The 20,743-nt window shown below is 34.7% G+C and overlaps 1 protein-coding gene and 2 long non-coding RNA genes across 6 annotated transcripts; 2 read left to right on the top strand and 1 right to left on the bottom strand.

The window, feature by feature from the left end:
• The first annotated feature begins 685 nt into the window (after positions 1 to 685).
• Positions 686 to 13,850, top strand: LOC124447033. 4 transcript variants are annotated; one of them, XR_006948589.1, is made up of 11 exons: positions 686 to 1,161; positions 2,207 to 2,303; positions 3,043 to 3,129; positions 3,251 to 3,365; positions 3,920 to 4,085; positions 4,156 to 4,425; positions 5,313 to 5,531; positions 8,271 to 8,360; positions 8,721 to 8,864; positions 9,095 to 9,247; positions 13,757 to 13,850. It is a non-coding gene; the product is annotated as an uncharacterized LOC124447033 (long non-coding RNA). The 4 variants fall into 4 exon arrangements; XR_006948586.1 differs by having other exon boundaries at positions 686 to 1,166; XR_006948587.1 differs by having other exon boundaries at positions 686 to 1,166; positions 8,244 to 8,360.
• Positions 13,851 to 16,279: 2,429 nt separating this feature from the next.
• On the bottom strand, positions 16,280 to 18,030 carry LOC124456427. Its single transcript, XM_047006875.1, has 4 exons — positions 17,908 to 18,030; positions 17,571 to 17,732; positions 16,736 to 17,414; positions 16,280 to 16,296 (listed from the first exon to the last, which is right to left on the bottom strand). The coding sequence occupies exons 1-4, from the start codon at positions 18,028 to 18,030 to the stop codon at positions 16,280 to 16,282; spliced, it is 981 nt and encodes a 326-aa protein (XP_046862831.1).
• A 1,343-nt stretch (positions 18,031 to 19,373) lies between these two features.
• LOC124447085 lies at positions 19,374 to 20,710 on the top strand. The gene is made up of 3 exons (XR_006948603.1): positions 19,374 to 19,683; positions 19,816 to 19,976; positions 20,491 to 20,710. It is a non-coding gene; the product is annotated as an uncharacterized LOC124447085 (long non-coding RNA).
• The last annotated feature ends 33 nt before the right edge of the window (positions 20,711 to 20,743 follow it).

Raw genomic sequence — 20,743 nt, 5'->3', positions numbered from 1 at the left:
CCCCCTGAAAATGAATTTTATAATATTTCCATAATTTCACCAAAAGACTATAATTCATGTATTTGAACACATTTTCCACATCAAAAAGAACTTTGACAAAATAATCGAGTCCACCCCCTGAAAATGAATTTTATAATATTTCCATACTTTCACCAAAAGACTATAATTCATGCATTTGAACACATTTTCCACAACAAAAAGAACTTTTATAGAAATAGATTCCACCCCCTGAAAATGAATTTAATCTTAGTTCCATTATTTTACCAAAAGACTATAATTCATGCATTTGAACACATTTTCCACATCCAAAAGAACTTTTAGAAAAATCGAGCACCCCTTAAAAAGAATTTTATCATATTTCCATATTTTCATCAAACGACTATAATTAATGCATTGATGCATAACGACTATAAAAAATGTTCAGGTTTAAATAAGGTCGAGATAGATAGTTCACTATACCACGACGAAAAATTGCATGTAATTTACAAACTTGGCGTCACGTTCATTTGCTATAATAAAATTTACAATAAATATTTTATTATTGATTGAACTATGGACGAATAAGAAAATTCATATCTAGAAATGACATGAATGAAAGGCAAAGTAAATAAAAATGTGACTATTTTTGACCAATGACATTAGGTGTTGATATGAATCATTGAGATATTATAGAATAATGGTTACAATGGATGATAGTGGATAATTATAGACATGCTTTCAAAATGGCGTATGCTGAACAATTTTATTTTCAGTCAACTTGGAGCACACTTAATCATTTTATGGCAAGAATAGGTAAATGTTGGCTGAACTGTATAAAATAAGGCGTTCAAGGATGCAATTCGGAAGCGTAAAAAGACTTGAGGCATATGCAAGAGAACTATCTTCACGTAGCAGACTGACATTTGTGGTGAATTCACTGAATTGTTCTGGAAGCTAACAGTTATTGGTTGTTATTCTGGCTATGTGAAACCAATCTATCTGCATGAGTTCTATCATGATTTTAAACAGCAAATCGATGCGTTGCGTATGAGTTGTATCGACCAGCTTACTACACAGTCAACACTTCACCAATTTGGAATTTGAAACATTTTGGTGATAAGAATTTTATACCGACGTATCCCTGCGATAAAAAGACTCACAAGAAAAACTGTTTTGTTCAGAGTAAGGTAAAAATATTTTACTCTCTGATTGCCTAAATATTCTTTGAGTATTTAAAACTGGCTCATATAAGACCATACATGTATGTAGTTAATGGGATCTACATTTTAGCTAGCGTGTGCAATATTTTTATAAGTAAAACGATGCACGGTAGTGAGGTAACTTAGTGATTAAATGTACTTGAAAGCCGAGGGAGATTTTGTAGTAAAAGTCACAAGACTTGTAGCACCGAGGACTTTAGCTAACCTGCCAGGGCTTTCAAGTGCATTTGATTGCCAAAATGTTTTAGTCAGTGCTTCACACACTGTTTATAAATTTGGATCTGCAGCTATTATTACCTAAGTGAAGATCTATTGATTGTCATGCTTTATTTTATCTCCATGTTTTTATATATTTTCACCATCATAAGTTGAACATTTGAGTTACCTTGCATGAGTCGTTTTACTTAAAATATGTTCTTTAACAATTTTGGTTCATCATTGTTTTTGTTTTCTTGTAATTGATTTTATTTAGTATTTGTTAATATTGCAACTAAAATATTAACTCGTTTCAGTCTCCTTGCTGAAATCAAGATGGCTTCTAACCTTGAACATTTCAAACATTACAACTCAATGGTTGAAACCATTGAACTATTTAATCAAGTTACATTTGTTTCATCGTGTGCAATTCCTCTTTATGGATATCAAAGATATAGACAGTTATTCAAGAATGAAATAAAATATAGAATGTTTTCATTTGTTGATTTGACATACAGATTGGTTTGTTTACCTCCCAAAAAGGGAGGAAATTTGTTCACAGCGAACATAAATGCAGTCTTTACAATGTTTTTTAGCTGTCTTGTCATAAATATCGAAAATGTTTAATGATTGATAATATTTTTAATTGTTTAACTAAATGAGTTTGTTTTATGCTTCATTAGAAACTGATGGAAGCTTTGAATAATTTTGGTCAAAAACGCAGATAAATCCTGGGATGGGGATGAAGCTTTCTATGTTTACAGATGTATACCATTGTGAATTTATAATTTCATTGCTATCACAATTTATAGATTAATATAAAAATTTTTGATGCTATGAGATGGTCTCATCAATGTGCAACAATTGAACTGGATTTCCAACTTCCTGAGAGATTCAACCTCACGCTAGGTAAGTTTTGCCAGTAAGCTTTTCGTTGAATAACCTCACCACGGTCTTGATACTTAATTTATTTAACCAACAGTGACATGATTATTTGTTTCTATAGAAACCTATTGTTATATATTTATATGCTTATATATACTATATACTTATATGCAGCCTGCTACATTGCTGAACACTGAAAGTCCCACCTGCATTCAAACTGCCCAAAAACAAACCCACCCGCATATAAGTATATAGTTACATTTAATATTGCAATGTTAACAGATAATTGCAATATAATAGTTAATAGTCCATGCATGTATCCCTGTGCATCCATCCCCCCCATGTAAATATCATTGATAATGGCTCACAAACATATGTAAGCCTGTGTATTATAGTCAGAGGATTACGGCACAGTTTAAGTTTCCATGAAATTGTAGATCTTTACAAATTGTAACAATTTAGTAATTTATCAATATTCTATTACTCTATTGACAGTGGTGAAGGAGATATAAAATTACATCCTGTTATTATTCATCGAGCTATTGTAGGTTCAGTTGAAAAATGATTGCTATTCTTGCTGAAAGCTTTGGTGGAAAATGGTGAGTGTTTTCTTGGCTCATGCCAGAGCTTAAAGCAAATGAAATGTCCTTAAATGTTAAATTAAAATGATACAAAGTTTCTTAATTGTTTGGAAATTTTTATCATTTTACTCTACTACTTTATTTCAAAATTTTGACGCACTGCATTTTCTGTTATTTTCTAGGATTTTATGGCTTTCTCCCCATCAAGTTGTAGTAATTCCTGTCAGTAGTAAATATGATGATTATGCCGAACCGGTAAATTTAATTTGGTAAGCCTTAGATCGAACTTGCACAGGCTAATGCAAACTCAGCTATGGACAAATTGTTGCTATTTTATGAATTGGAATTTTTTTGTCCTTTTTTTTTTATTGACATTTTGGTCATGTTTAGATTCAAAAGAAGTTCCATGCAGCTGGTTATCGTGTTGATACAGACTTGGATCACGGATCAACACTAAATAAGAAAGTTCGCAATGCACAACTTTCACAGTACAACTTCATTCTTGGTATGAATAAGTCTTTTAAATTATTTTTATTTACTGTACAAATAAATAGAAATTAAAATGGTTTGGAACCACTGTTGGTGTTCAGAGTTTACTGACGTTTCCACAACATTAGTCAGGTTCGCCGTATTTGTTCTCTAGACGTCATGACAGAGAGGAAAATATGTGGATGTTTTAGTTTGTGTGGTATACTTATTAATTGTTCGCTTGTAAGCCGTTTACAAGGTGCTGATATTTGTATTCTGTTCAATGATTTTTGTTTTGAGTTTGTTAACCTACTTTCTAACGTAAGTCGTTGTCTATAGTCAAGGCTGTTTGTAATGTTGTGCATTGTGATGCTCACTTGTCAGTACTCGTTGTTCTTGGTAGTCAGTTGATGTGCGAGTTGTAAAATGTAAGGTATTATCGTTTGCTGTTGTTGGATTGTTTGTTGTTTGTGTTTGTTTGTTTTGTGTTCATTGTCTTTTTAAGTGTTGTCTATTTTAAAAAGCAAAATAGATGTTCATTTTATTACTAAATGCGATTGGTTAAATGGTTTTATGTTGTTTTTTAAACAGTTGTTGGTGAAAAAGAGACGGTCTCATACACGGTCAACGTCAGAACACGTGACAACAAAGTACTCGGTGAAAAATCGGTCATGGCCGTGATCGAACGCTTGCGAGATTTAGTCAGCTCACGAAGTCTGACAAGCGCAGATTTTTGAAGTAAAACAACATTTTTATGGTAAAGATAAAATGAATTTACTCACAAAAATAAATTTGAATGTAAATCCCATGATGCAACGCAATTATAGAAAAATAGGTACGCGTACATGCCACTGGTCACTGGCAAACTGGCGGCATTGGTCACTAATACTTTATCAGTGGTGGTAATATTGATTTTATCGTGGTGGTAAATTCTTTCATTGGTAATTTATGGCGATAACCATCAGCAACTTTTCAACTTTTTACCATCAAGTTTTCACTCAAACGAGATCGCTTCTCTTTCATATTTTGGCTTGTTTCTTGAGCTAGTAGGAGGCTGTGTGCGTTGATACAAGAAAAACTTTGTTGTGCAGAGGAAGGTAAAGATATTTTACTCGCAGAATTACTATATATTTATCAACAAAGTAGTTCATACTACAGCGATGAAAAATATAAAGCGTCGTATTTAACGCAAACCTTGGTTAAACCAGGGTTAGTTGACACATGTGCACTTGTATAATATGTCCAAATGGACATGTTTTGTGGCATTCCCCTTCATTTGGTAAAATATTATCGCAGTGGGCCAAGATCGTCCCTCGTTTTGACAGTCATTTGCTATTCGTACTGGAGCTCTAGAATTTTACTATTTTTAGTGATAAATGTGACCAATTCCTCATTCGTTTTCTTGTTATTGTGGGATGCTTAACATAGCAAAACAAAGAGTAGCTATATAAATGTAATTTTCCTGCCACACTTACAAACATTTCATATGTCAGCTGCAAGACCCGTAACAGACTGTGACAAATTTTTTGTTTGGTGAAAAAAAATTAACATATCTTGTCGAGTCTCCATTTGTGAATATCCATTTGAGAATTGCTTGCAAGAATATGGGCTACAAGATTACAAGAATAAAATGCGGATTTGAAACGAAAGATTAGAATGCACATTGAACTCCAAAAACAATAGGAAGTAGGCTTTATGATGTGACTACAATTGACTACAGTTCATACATTGGTTCAATGGTTAGGGTATGGATTAGTGTCAGGGTTAGATTATGGTTAGTGTAAGTGTTAAGGTTAGGGTTAGAATTGTTTAAAAGTTTCTTATAAACGTAGAATTAGTCAAACCCATCAACACTTTGTTATGCCCCTCGTAATATCCGTGACAATGTTAAAGATGTTTTTATTTCTCTTCATAACTTTGTGTCTGCATATTTTCTACATAAATAAACTGCTTTAATATTTATGACAGATATTATAATTCGTAGATCGAGGTAGAAGAACTGCTTGAAAATGAAACTTCCAACATTGAAGCAAAATCAAGCATGGCAGAAGAGAAACAACGACGCCAGGTTGAAGATAGCTTGATGAAATTGAACGTAGTTGAAGCACCTAGCATACGCTCGAGAGTTTTGGATGAGGACTCGTCAACCACTGAAAACATGAATGAGTCCAAGCATGTTTACGACGATAAAGGCTCTTGCGAGGTAGGCTGTTGCGACATATCGAATTATCGATAAATATCGGGGTTTTTTTAAATATCGGTTTATCGATATTGGTTTTTTCGGTATATCGATATATCGATGTACCGAAAATATCGAAAAAATATGAAAATATTCGTTGTTACGATATATATAGTTATTATACATAGTTTTTAATTGTGTTTTGTTGGTTTTAATAGCTTTATAGCGGTTTTTAAATGGTTCTGTATACAATGTATTAGACAGACAATCTTGACCCAATCACACGTGCGGTAATTGTCGGCTAAGGTTCAATTTGATCTATTTATGAATCATTGCGAACAACACTACAAAAAAACCCCAAAAATATCCGAAAATATATCGTCATATCTATATTTTTTTCGAAGCGGGATTTATCGAGCACAAAAGCGACGACACTTATCAATGGTGAAGGATTGTCCCTGTATGAAATATCTAAGTTATAAGATTCGGCTATGAAATGCACACTAAACGGCAAAATATGACGGAAAGTGGGTTTAGGAGGAAGGTATGCGAAATATGTTCTATCGTATGCCAGCAAAAACAATGTAAATTTCTTGAAACAACGAAAATATAAAAATTCAATCTCTGCCACGAATATTTGTTAATTTGTGCAAAATTGCCATTTGACCATAGCTGGTGTATGGTAATTTCCTCAGTAAATATTAAACTCATGTAAATTTTTTCTCCCATGACCACCCTAAAGTGAACTTTCGAAACACCATAAACACTACAGAATTGTTTGAAGATTGTTTTGGTGTCTGCTTATGAGAGGTTGTAAATAAGTTAATAGTAAGAGTATTGGCAGGGACCTAATAGCAGTGTCTGCTTTCGGGAGGTGTCCGTTAGTAGTAAAGTTCTGACTGATTTTGCTTATAGTTTCGTCTATAAAGTTTCTATAGGGTAACTAGTTTTTATAAATGAGAACAAGTAGTTGCGTTCTGTTTTTTGGCTTCTTCTGTGCTGCAGTGAGTGTTAATTCTGTTGAAAAGTGTTCGAATGTTGCTTATTTTGTGTTGTGTGGAATGATTACGGTTGAAATCAAGTATTTGGTCTGTAAGGGTATTTATGCCGTATACTTGTTTGTTTAGTCTTGTTGTGTTTTTTTGTCTTTAGTGAAGGTTATCTTCTTTGTAGTATTTTTATGGTGTGTAGCATTTGTCCAGTTTTGGCTTTCTTGACTATGGCAAAGATATCGTCTTTATATCTATTCCATAGTCTGTCTGTTTCATCTGTGCTGTTGGTGACTGATTGTGTTTCGAGGTTTTGCACGACAGCTTTTGCGAGGAAGGTGTATAGTGGTGACCCCATTGATTCGCTGAAAGTTGTCTATAGTATGAGTTTTAGAAGAAGAATTCAGTGGAGAGGCAAAGGTTGAGTAAGTCTAGGATTTTATTTGTCTAGTTGTGTTGTTTGGCTATGTCTAATGGTATGGATGTGAAGAGTGATGTCACATTGTAATTAGATATCATGATTTTGTCTGGTCAATAGTTCATATGTATGTGATCCTGGAATTAAGAACAAGAATTGGAATGTACGACCTTTAAGAAAGTTTTTGAAAACATGGGAAAATACAATTCACCAATCAAGTGAGTTCAATAAGTGGGAAATAAACGCATGAACAATCTTTGAGATTTAGGTGCGTGAAATATAAGTTTTGGAATTTAAGTGCTTTAACTATAGTCTTTGGATGTTAGGTGCATGAACTATAGTCTTTGGGAGCTCTTTCATGAACTATAGTCCTTCGGAGTAAGGTGCATGAACTATAGTCTTTGGTAATTAGATACATTAACTATTTTCTTTGGTGTTAGTTGCATGAACTAAACTCTTTGGGAAATAGACGCATGATCTTATAGTCTTTGCGAGTTACGTGCGTGAAATATAGTCTTTGGGAGTTAGGTGTATGAACTATAGTCGTTCCGAGTTTAGGTGCATGAAGAAGAATTTTGGGAGTTTAGTCTTTGAAGTTGGGTGTGAAAGATATTCTTTGAAAGTTAAGTTTGTGAACTATAGTCTTTGGGAGTTAGGTACATGAACTATATTGTTAAGATGCACGAACAATATACATATATATAGATTTTATAGCCTTTAGGTGCATGAACTAAAGTCTTTGTGAAATAGACACATTAGCTATAGTCTTTGGGAGTTAGGTGCATGGAAAATTTAACTGTCTTTTCAGCATATGAAGTTACCCCACGATGACACACACACACTATGATCAAACGAAACATTTTTCTTGCGAGCGCTTTATTAGCGATTAGAACCGATGGAACTCGATTACCATTTCATTTATTTCAACGGTGTCATGAGATCGTTTAAGTCGCATGAACTATAGTATTATAGAAATAGACGCATGAACAGTCATTGCGAGTTAGCAAAATTACTTTGTGCTCAGCAGTTCGAAGTAGGTGGCAAACTACTTTGAAACAACTTCACAATTTGCTAAAATTCTAATTCAAATTATATAGCGGGGACAATCTAATTTCATAGAAAAACCAATTGTAACTGAGCACGAATCTAATTAAACGACGACCTTTCCAATTATGAAAAGTAAATATACATGCGCGAAAGCGGAACGTATTCATAACGCTTCTTCTTGTTTATAGACCAATGTTTCCAGTTTGGTAAGAACTGATCTTAGTGACTCCTTAGTGACTCCTAGTGACTCCTCAGTACAACATTACGTAATTTTTATTTCAGTTGACATATTCGTCGTGTTTTTTAAAGGCAACTTTTCAAACGAAGTTTGTGGAGTTGGGTCATCCTCCAGTTGGATGTTGCTCTCTAACTGTACCTAATTTATTTGGTCATTCACAGGTACACGTGACTTGTTTATATTAAACGGAGGCCTGGGCACTAGGTCATATTTTGCCATGTTATGTATTTGAGTTGTATCCACGCCTATTGATCACTTTATATAAACATTAAAATGTTTTCTTTTCTTGAACCTGAGAGGATGTGTTATGTTCTGAGGTGTTAAAATTAACTGTGAGATTGAAAAGTAATTAAAACTACGAATAGCTTTATCTAAGTTCCCCAAAATGCTTTAATCCCTATCCCTACCCCTTCCCCGCCTTAAAAAAGTGTATCGTGAAACATAATTGTTGTTTTTATAAAAGAACCGAGATGCTTTAAAAAAAATTCATTTTGTCTTACGGTGAATTTCCTTTAAATCAGGCAATGTCTGTTATTCTATGCAACACGAAACTCGACTGCGACATGGCAAAGGAACGCGGAATTGTCGCAGAAATTTTATCTTTCAAACATTTCGAGGAGGAGCTCAATTCACTTTTGGCGAGATCTTCACTAGTTTCTAGACAGGTTTGTGTGTCTATTTTTACGAGGGAGAGATTGGGCACTATTGGAAAGGAGAGGAAGGGGGTGGGCGGAGCTTAGCAACTAGAGAGAGGACACGGGACCTTTGAAAATGCAATAGATTTCTATTGTTATTCATGGACGTTCACGTCGAAGATGATGAAAACATTTACAGTTTCGAACTTTGAAAAAATCCCATGTCAGCAAATAGTAAAGCAGCATATTTAATATTGTAGTGCCTTCGAGAAACAGACGTTGATGGTCAACGGTAATATACAAGAACTTGAGGATAAAAATCACGAGGAACGCGATTTGTTTCAAAAGTACATCAACAACATTGCATCGTAAGAAGATGGTGGACGAGCTTACAGGAATGGCTTACCATCCAGGTATACTTGCGATCGGACTTAGCCATTTTTGAGCAAGCACTTCGCATTCTTTATTATTCACATCGTGAAGTTTCTCCGGCTCAACTGAGCAACATAATTTCTTGGACAATGAGAGCGACTGCAATGGAGAGAAGCATTGTATGGTTAAATGAAACGAAGCAATAACGGTAAAGTCCAGATTTGTGCTACCTTCGGCGGCAACGCAGCCATGTATTTCATTCTGTTGTTGATTTCTTTTTCAATTTCGGCTTGAGGAATAACTTCTGTTACCAAACCGTAGTTACAAGCTTCGACCGCAGTCAGTTTCTTTTCCAACGAGTAACATCTCATTCGCCTGAGTGCAGTCATACCCATTCAATAGACTACCTTTCATACCCATTCAATAGACTACCAGTCATACCCATTCAATAGACTACCTTTTCTAACCATAACCAGCCATTTATTCAGTGGTTTGTCTCTAACCATTACCAGTCATACCATTCAATAGAGCACCTCTTCTAACCATGACCAGCCATTTATTCAAAGGTTTATCTCTAACCATTACCAGTCATACCCATTCAATAGGCCACCACTGTATAACTAGTCAATTATTTTAACCATTGCCAGTCATTCTAATTCAATTTATATATTGACAGATGTACAATGAGTTGATTGTCGCACTAAAGCAAGCAAGAGATGATAATTCGGTTGTGACATTAATAACAGGAGCTGGAAAATATTTCTGTAGTGGCAATGATCTCACTAACTTTATGAACATTCCTCCTGAAGGTCCAGAAAAACTTGCTGCTGATAGTAAAGAAATATTGAGGTGAAAAGCAACAAAGATTAACCTGTTTCACATGAAAGTTCATCAACATGTCTCCCCTTCATAATTTTAGAGAATTTGTTGCAACTTTTATCGACTTCCCAAAACCCATCGTGGCTGCAGTCAATGGACCAGCAGTTGGAATATCTGTGACAATACTTGGTCTAATTGATATCGTATATGCTTCTGATGTTGCGACATTTCACACACCCTTTATGACGTTCACTGATCTGATAATAGACTTGATATAGCTTCTATAGGTAGCAAAAGTGAAGCCTAATTATATATGCAAAATGCACTTCCGGTACCACAAGAGATACAAATTTCTATAGAAATGTATGGCGGATAACTTTATATACATAGATTTTCGAATATTTAAGGCATTTCGTGACCTTTTACTTATCTCAAACATCTGTCATGGATAAAACAAAATATCGGCGTTCGTGTTCAATTGAAAATTGCGCGTGCAAGAATCGAATTTGCCCCATCGTTGCGAAGGCAAGATAATTCACAGCTCATTTTCCAAGTTCAGAGGCAGTTATGATCTAGAATGAGTTTCGATGCTTAAAAAATTCGTTTTGTACCTTTCTTTTATCATTTTTTATTATCTAGACGTATGTTACTTTTGCCGTGACTTCATTAGCAGGGTACTGTTGTTTTAGAACAAGACAAATTTACTAAGCTTTCTTCCTCACTTTATTCTTATTTTCATTTCCGTTTTTATTTTACAGAGATAATTTAATCACCACGCCTAATATATAATTAGGCTTCACTTTTGCTACCTATAGAAGCTATATCCAGTCTATTATCAGATCAGTGATGACGTTAGGGCAAAGTCCTGAAGCTTGCTCTTCGTACCCATTGAGTTCTATAATAACTGGAGGGGAAAAGGGGCCTGGACCCCGTGGTCAAAAACATGGCGGTAATGGCAGATTTTGGTTGTCAAAACTTCCACTTTGAGAAAAATTTTTAACATTCGCTCCCTCCCGAATCCGGATCTCTATTACTGCTTATATCAATGACAACCAGCGAAAACAACCACGATAGCGTAAGCATAAAATATTGAAAATAATGCTACAGGTTTTTGTGAAATAGACACACACATTTAAATGAGGTAAATCTACTGTAAAATAACGTATATTTTTCAAGTAATGCTTTAGAAATAAATATCAAACGGCATTCTTTACACTTTCAATGTGTTGTTAAGCTTTAATGCATAATCCCATGCAAAATACTTGTGTTTTTGACTGTTTGATAACAGCTTGGTGCAACTGTCTTTCCTGAATAGATGGGTAAATCTTAGTTAAAACGTCCAAAAAGGAGTTAGAAAAAGTTAGCTTACCCCTACGACTTAAGTCGACTGGAAATATATTATAAGTAGGTATGAAATTTTTTTTTAGTTTTTTTTGGTAGGATTGATTCTGGGTGTCTTATAAGGTATTATGATGTTTTGATAAATCTACTGAGAACTTATGAAGAAAATATCTTGAACTAGGAGAGCAAAAGAACGAAATTCAGAAATTCTATAATCATGTTGCTGGTTCTGTTTTGAGCCAAGATATTAGAAACTGGATTGTCATTGACAACCATGGATCTACTACTGAACAGAACTACATTAATTTCCCATTGAAAATATGATTTCTTAAATTAAAGTGCATTGGTTTCTCTGACATAACACTTTTCTTATTGCTGCATGAAGACAAACCTGTTTAAATAATTATAATGTAGGTGAAGATTTTTAGCATGTTGTATAATTGTTATTGTACAGTCATTATTTATAATATTATGGCCTTGTGTAATGTATGTCAAGAAGAACATATTAATTCTCAAAAATGCTAACCTTCTTGCACTATTTTCTCTTGTGTCCTTACAAATTACTAGTACCTATACTAATTTTTTCTAGGTTCAAACAACTTGACAAACTTTTGAATTTTACATTATGCCTTTGAATTTTTCTTTTTGTCTTTTGGTAAAAAATATCAGTGAATGACTTAAAAATCAAGTTTTCTAAAATAGTATTTTGTACAAAGAAACTATACATAATTAGAAAAGTCTCATGTTGAAGACAGATATCACTTCTTTTACTACATTGCTACTAAATGATATCGTTTAAATGATATCGTAATTCTTCAAAAGACATAAAAAGTTCTATGCCATCAATTTTTGCTTCTTACACATTCAACTTCATTGCAACCAATGCATCTTATGTGAATTTTAATCACCTGAAATTGAAAAACGTATGGATTTTGACAGATGATGCAGTACTATATTTAATGTTTCATGCATGTCATCATTAGCTTTTCTTGAGCAAATATTTCAAGGTAGGAGCATAATTTGGCATATTATTGAACAAAGTAGTTTTTATCTTGATTTTGATGTACTAACCTGTTTACTATAACAAACAATTCACTTACAGAAACACCCGATGGCATTTATAAAACTTTTAGCATAAAGCAAACCCTTAAACACCATCATCATGATTGTTCATAATCTGTCAAATTGTCCAGGCTAGCTGTTTAATACAGGTATTTTTTATTGTACGACATGCACCAAAAAGTTCATTAATTAATCCTGCACTGCATTTGATTTCAATACAGCTCTGTTCTTAATATTTGCTTCATGTTTTCAGAAAAATATCATGAAAAAATCCTCTATTTCTTGGAGGTAAAGTCAGTTGAAACAAGGAGTTTTAAGACATGCGTATCTCGATAAGAATTGGTTGCTTTGCCTCGTCTAGCAAGCGATTAAGTAAAGAACAAATAAGACTGGATATACATAACTTAAATTATAACTTAGAAGTAAAAACATTCACAAAATATATACCATCACACTTCAAGTATTGACTTAAAACAAAACACTGAACACTTTAAATGGTAAACAATCTTACGTTGCTCACCGGTGTCATGAAATGTTTTCTTTTCTGGCATTACTTCAGCATCCGTACACCAAACAAGTTTGCAGCATGTTTTAAAAATAAAATTTCTAAAAGTTTTTGTGCTTCGCATTGAAATTTTATATAATCGCAATTGTGGTTGTCAAATCCGGGTGGGCGAAAAAAATTTCATTTTATGAGCCCGCGTCTTTCCGCTGACTTTGACAACCAAAATCCGCCATGTTTTTGACCACGCGGCCGCGCGCTAATAATTTATAGTAATTTGGTTGACGTTTCCCCTCCAGTTATTATAGAGCTCAATGTTCGTACCTCTTTCCAAAGATCATGGGTTATGCAAAGGACGTCACATCTACTATCTGTCCCAGTCCACTTTCAATTAACCCTGTCATATTGATGCTGGACGAAAGTTGGTTTCTTGTTTAACATCCTCCTAACACCATTAACCTCCTCCTTTAACATCCTCGTTTAAATTCAAAACTCTTTTCATCATCACAGCATGAATGCCGTCAATTTAAAAATTCATATAACAAACGTCCTCGACCCATTCTTTGGTTCTCAAAATAACGGCCGAAATGTTTTCGTTCAAGACGAAAGGTCAATTTCATTTTGGCTTGGTCAAAGTCAGTTTTTGTATCGTCACATTAATATACATAATTTTCGTCAATAATGTGAAAAACATTTTAACTAAGCGCTTCTGACATCACTACGCATGGTCTCACTATAATATTGAAATCCTCGTTACGCAAAGCATAAAAATCTATTGTATTTAATTATTGGTGGATGCCCTTTCTTTGTTTGTTATTCCCTTAAGACACACATGAAAACCAAGAATTGCTGTTTTCAAAACTATTATTAATGTTCGCCTGATAAGATGAAGACAAGAAAGAGCGACACGCGGCTTTCGCTGAAAACTTGGAAAGTATATTTGGAATGTGAGTTATATTGACGTCGGACATTTCTCGTTTTGCTTCTTTGTAACATTACTCCTTTACATTTAGGCAAGGTCAAAATTCGTTCGTTGAATTTTGGTGAAGAAGCCATTATCAATGAAATTGAAAGCGATGTGGTAAGTTTATGTTATGTTTCTATATCTTTAGATGATTCTTGGCTCGATGTTTTTCTTCAATCATATTTAGCAGATATAATCACCAACAACTTGATTTTCACGTTTGCTAGCGTCAGGAATACGTCTAAAAAGATATTGTGATAAAAGTCATCTCATAAAATTCTATTGTATGTATTTATTGGTGGAAGATTTTCTTCGACATTTCCACCGGCTGCTGGTTCAGTTCATTAAAAGTTCCGTTTATTCAAAACCATTTGAAATATGCAACAAAGGACAAATACTCTGCAGCAAGGGGACGCATCTCGCAAGAAGCCGCAAGTCTCTCATCAATTTTCATTCAATTGCTTCAAGGTAGTACAATCATTGCGATTATTTAAGCCTCAATAAATAGATTTATAGAGTAATAATATTACTTTAAAACAAGAAATTCTCGTTGTAGTTTTGTCAACGCCACAAACGAAGAATAATGTTTACGAAGCTGAAAGCCACATGTTGTATGTACTTTGCTCATTATTACTTATTTATTAGCGGAAAGCTAATCTGTTATGAATAGCGCAACTTACAAGATGCTTTATAATAACGAGAAAAATATAAATTTTGAACTGAAACTGAATGTGATCTTGAGAAACGTGTGAAGATGTTTATAGATCGTCACAAAGATTTCATGCGGTTTTCATGGCTTAATTAAAACATAATCTAAAACTGCTTGCTGTTCGCACACCTTTTTAAAAGATTCTTGAGCAGTAAAAGAAAATTTATGGTTTACTGATTGAGAAAGAAGATCTGTAAGGCTACTAATAACTTGCGGTTTCTCTTGCATAAAAGGGAATGAACAACTACAATTTTAAAAGTATAGTTTTTCACAGACGGTTTTTTTATTGTGAAATATTCTGTCTAATGCGAAAAGTTGTCCATCCACAACAAAATTCGCGGTAAAAGAGATTAACCACATATCAATGCTTAATAAAAAGTCTACTTGGAAGATTAGAGAAAGCTGTTAAGGCGTGGCACGGATCGAAAATTTAAATTTTTTTTATGAATTCAAACTAGTGTAATGAATATGATTGGTTTTGCAATAAATTTAAATTGACGTTGCAGTTTTGCAGCAACGTCATGGTGGCTGTTTCTTTTGTCTATATTACATGTGTTTTATAATAAAGTGAAAAGTGTCGTCGTCTCTACAGTTCGCATCATATCTATAAATTAAAGTAAATTTGGACTGTGAGATAATGACTTCCCACATGTCTCATTTTGCTTCCTTTAAACATAACACTTTTTATATTTAGTTTGATGAAGCAGCCATTGGCAATGAACTTTTAACATGCAATTGGCATAGAAGAAAGCGATCCGTTTTCAAACTGTGAATTTGTTAGTTTATGGAAAGTATTGGTGGTTTTCATATGCGTCATGCTGATGGACTCCTTACAAAATAATATCATTGGATTCCCTTTGCTCTTAGGCGACATGGTGGATGCCCTTTCTTTGTTTGTTATTCCCTTGAGACACACATGAAAACCAAGAATTGCTGTTTTCAAAATTATAATTAATGCTTGCTAGATGAGATGAAGACAACAAAGAGCGACTCACAGCTTTGGCAGAAAAACGTGTAAAGTAAATTTGGAATGTGAGATATATTGACGTCGGACATTTCTCGTTTTGCTTCCTTTGCAACATAACGCTATTTATATTTCGCCAAGGTCACAATTCGTTTCTTGAAGTTTGGTGAAGAAGCCATTTTTAATGAAAGCGATGTGGTAAATTTATGTTATGTTTCTATATCTTTAGATGATTCTTGGCTCGATGTTTTTCTTCAATCATATTTAGCAGATATATTCACCAACAACTTGATTTTTACGTTTGCTAGCGTCAGGAATACGTTTAAAAAAGGTATTGTGATGAAGGTCATCTCATAAAAATCTATTGTATTTAATTATTGGTACTTAGGTGTGTGAAATGTAATCTTTGGAGTTAGTGCATAAACTCTAGTTTTTGAGTGTGATGTGCATGAAATATAGTGTTTGCAAGCTAATTGTGTGAATTATAGTGTTTATGAGTTAGGTGCAGGAAGTATAGTGTTAGTGAGTTAGGTGGTTTCATTATAATATTTGTGATTTAGGGGCATAGACCATAACAGTCAGGAGTTATGTTCATGAACTCTAGTCTTATGGTGTTAAGCAGGGTGCGAATTAGTTGAGAAAAAACGATGTGCAAATTTTTTCGACAAAAATTTTTCTCTAGAGGCATAATCAAATGATATTACAGTAATTATTATACTGCACTATTTACTAAATTAACATTTTTAGAACGTAATATTTTTATAACATTTTATCAACGTATACATTTTTACAAGTTATCATGTTATAGTACACGACTAGTTACTTTCTGACTAGTATTGGTCCGAAAAATAAGAATGTTTGCTGCAGCTTGATGCCTCTGACGTATCGACTTTCTTCTTTCGCTTCTCTGGGTAAGCATGGCCTCCATATCCAATCCTTCGTTTCTTTTGTTCATACCACCGCTCTATTGCGGGAGCTCGATCATACTCTTCCACTGATGGACCCTCACTAATTCGCTGACTGTCCAATCTTCCTCTTGACATTCTGTTACGTAGGTGTGGCTTTATTTTGGCCATTGTTGAGAACATTCGCTCAACCACAGCATTAGAGATGGGCGTAATTAATAACAGTTCCACAATGTTAAGAACGCTTAAAAACTTTTCCTTACTAACTGGTGAAGAGAGAATGGCAGCCCAATCATCTAAGTATGGTATAGCTCTGCCATACGTCTCTGAAATCAACAACTTAAGCCCACTCCACTCTTCTGTCAGCATCGTATCGTTCGACACATCGCATACGTTATGCTTCAAAAGCTGAATGAAGTGGTCGACAAGTAGCGTAACCGATTCGTCTCCATAGCTCACCAAATTAACTTCCTCACCTGGCCAAGACTGGGTGTCTATAATTGGACAAAGGTGTTTGTAAACTGGTGTCTCTTGAAGATCACTAAAGCGATTGCCCAAACAGAGGATAATCGCATCTATCCACTCTTGTCGTTGTCCCGCAGCTCCATTTAGTGCACGGGGATAATTTGTGAGCACAACACCTTGATACGAAATCTGGTTCTTGTCGTCACCAGTAGGTTTGCAATCCTTCCTAAATTTATCGAAAGTAGCTTTGCCAAATGTACTACCTTGAAGCTTGACCATAGTCCAGTCAAATTCCTTGATTCTCCTTAAAGCTTTAACTGGATCATTGTCGTCAGTTTGTAGTCCAAGAGACAAAACACGCAAAGGACCAATAATGTCCACAAAGATAGAAGCATACATTGGGAAACGAGCGTCTTTCCATTTAGCTAGGAATCCATTTATCTTCTGCTTTTGGGCATCAGGTGAAGTAGTTGCGGCCTACATAAGAAACAAAAGTAACATATTACATGACATTAAATAATTTAATAAAATGCTTATTACTGTTATTACAGGCAAACTTTATTCTAGAAAATTTAAGGAGGCGATGCAAATTTGATGGAAAACAGCAAAAGTTGGAAAATTAGCCATTTTTACCTGTTCAAGATGCTGCATATACATGCCGTAGTTCTCCAGGAAAACCTTCGTGGCGCGCACTTTGTGATCTATCCACCTTGTCCCACTTGCTTTGATGGGCTTATAGACAGTTTCTCCATACACTTCAGCTAGTTTTTCAGCTCTCAGTTTCTTCGGTGACTTCTGGTACAGAGAAAACAGTTGACGCATTATTTCATCTACTTGTGCAAAAACGTAGCATTGAATGCGTCGGCAGCAGCAAATTCTAGACGGTGATTGAAGCAGTGGACGACAGTGAGCCAAGGACTTCTTTTAGACGAGCTTCTAAACCAGTATTTCTCCCCATATTAAAACTTGCCCCATCTAGACCAGTTGCAGCTAGTTTCGATTCAAAGTTTGTAATGCCAAAACGGGCAAAAGCTTCGTTCATAGCTTCCTTCAGTCCTGAAGCATCTTCGTTTTCAACTGTTTCAACTGACATCAATTAGCAAGTACTATGACCGTTCTTATTCACATATAACACGTAAAATAATTATTGTGATTTTACACTGGTATCGGTGCTGCCATCGCACAAAACTGACAAATATCTTTAAATACCTTTAAATCTTCATCAAGATTTCCTTTTATGACCCCAGAAATGTGATCTGACAACTCAGCGGCTGATCGGTCTGTTCGATACGATTAAACTAGATCAACGCCTCCCTTCTCCAGGAGCTTGCAAATGGGGATATACTTTTTGAAAGGCAACTCAGAATTCATATGATTCACCACTGCGTTTTTCTTTACAACAGCTGATCCTGTTATGAATGTGCGAGAGAAATTTTTTGCGCTTGTTATTCTGCCTCTTTGTTTCCACAAACTTTACAGCGCAGTGAATTCACCACTTGGCCATCATTCTCGTATTCAAGCCAGTCGGCATTTAATGTTTCTATCCATTTTTCTACTGTGTTAATTTTGCTAGTACAACCTTTCGACGAAGAAGCCATCATGGCAAGAAAAACAAAAGCGACAAGAGAAACATGCACCGCATATAGCTACTTTTGTCTTCTGATTATCTAATATGTTTTATTGATGCTTACTTATAACAAAAAATATTTTTGTCATATTACAAACTATGCGTAAAAGCAAAAAATACGGTTAATCAAGGTTGCCAGTTTGGTTTCGCTCCCAAAAATCTTTTTGGCTTATTTTTCAAATTTGAAAATTTTAAAGGTTTTTTTAGGAATCAGAAGGAAAATGTCTCCTGATTTTATCGAAAACACTCAAAATAGCTATGATGCCAAAAAAAGTAATGATGCACAAACTACAAAACAGCGCAATGCAAAAATTAATATTTGTAAATGAATTACATCCGTATATGGTCAGAAGAACCATGTATGTCAACCAGTATGTCGACTGTTGACAGACTTTCCAGTCTCAAAGTGACGACGTTTTTCAATTTGATGACATTGTTTCAACATGGCCAATTACATGGCCTAAGATTTTAAAAACTTTTTTTTTCAATATATGTGATAGTAATTAATGAAAAACCTTTTTTGCACATCGTTTGAAAAAGTGATGTGCAATTATTTTCATTTTAGCCAAAACGATGTGCAAATTGCACATTGCACACCGTTAATTCGCACCCTGGTGTTAAGTGCAGGAACTATAGTCTTTGGGAGTCAATGTAATATAATATGAAAGAAATGCATGAGATTTCATGATAAATTAATTTTACTTTGCATATCATTATTTCATATTTTCTCATATTGTAGATCCCACATGGATAGAGTTGTAAAAGTCCCTTTACCACCTCTGTCATTCACTTCAATTACTCTTACTAGTTTTTCATTGTTCATGTGTCATGGTGATTCATGGCCAAGAATGTTTTTTTGTAGTTTGGATTCTTTGTGGATGCCAGTTGTTTGTTCGTATAATGATGACGGGCCCTATTATTATATGAGCCCACCTGAAGGTGATCAACTGGTACTCGCAGAAGATCAACTCTGCACTAAACATTCTTTATGTGATGATAGAACTGGGGTATTGAAGTGGTCCCTTTCGCCTTGCTCAAAGTTGCGTATATAAAGAAAGGAAGTAGCTACAAAAGAAGATGGAAAAAGTTTGGTTATAGCCAACATCAACAATAGAAAAGGTTTTGTGATAAATGATTATATGCCTCTTGATTTATCTCTATTGTCCTTGTGAAAATCTCAATGGTTTTTATTGATCGTACTGATTTTTGGTTTGTTTATTGAATGGCACATTTATGCTGTTAATTGCATAGAGGTACAGATTGTTCAAATTGTGGTGTAGACTTGCAGTAAATACGACCTACGACTTCTTCTCACGTGTCCTAAACCTTTGATCGCTTCGGTAAACGGTCCAACAGCTGGATTTGGTCTTTCTCTGATCGCACTGTCTGATATAGTCTTTGCTTCAGAAAAGGTAATGTATTGAGTTAGTAAAATTATTCATCCTAGCTGGTCTGACTTCATCTGTGTTTTCAAGTGTTTAATTTCAGAGTTATATTTAATATGGAAAATAGTGATTGTCTCAAAAGAGATTTTTGCGCATACCGTCACGTCACTAACATTTAAGTCATTTTTGAGAGTTTTGTGGAAAAAAGAAAGGAATTGATATAATTTTGAAAACAGCCAAACTTTCTTTAATATCATATGTCAAACATTTATTGAGTCGTTTTTCATTGGTCAATTTACTTCGCCAATGAATGCAATAAACACGTCAATAATACATTCAGACGAAAATCCCCAAAGTGAGAAAGCTTATTTGGTAACGGGGCGATATTAAACCTTGACGGGTTCAGTTTCCTTTACCCCCATACTTCCCTCTTTACCGACACTCCTTAATATAATTGAGTACTTTGTTCACCCCCAGTGACTCCTCAGTACAACATTACGTAATTTTTATTTCAGTTTACATATTCGTCGTGTTTTCAAAGGCAACTTTTCAAACGAAGTTTGTGGAGTGGGGTCATCCTCCAGTTGGATGTTGCTCTCTATCTTTACCTTATTTATTTAATCATTCACAGGCACATGTGACTTGTTTATATTAAACAGAGGCCTGTGCACAAGGTCATATTTTGAATCGTTAGGTATTTGAGTTGTATCCACGCCTATTGATCACTTTATATAAACATTAAAATGTTTTCTTTTCTTGAACCTGAGAGGATGTGTTATGTTCTGAGGTGTTAA

The sequence above is a fragment of the Xenia sp. Carnegie-2017 genome, unplaced genomic scaffold, assembly GCF_021976095.1.
Source record: "Xenia sp. Carnegie-2017 unplaced genomic scaffold, XeniaSp_v1 HiC_scaffold_13, whole genome shotgun sequence".
NCBI classification, from domain to species: domain Eukaryota; kingdom Metazoa; phylum Cnidaria; class Anthozoa; order Malacalcyonacea; family Xeniidae; genus Xenia; species Xenia sp. Carnegie-2017.
This window is presented reverse-complemented; position numbering and strand designations above follow the sequence as displayed.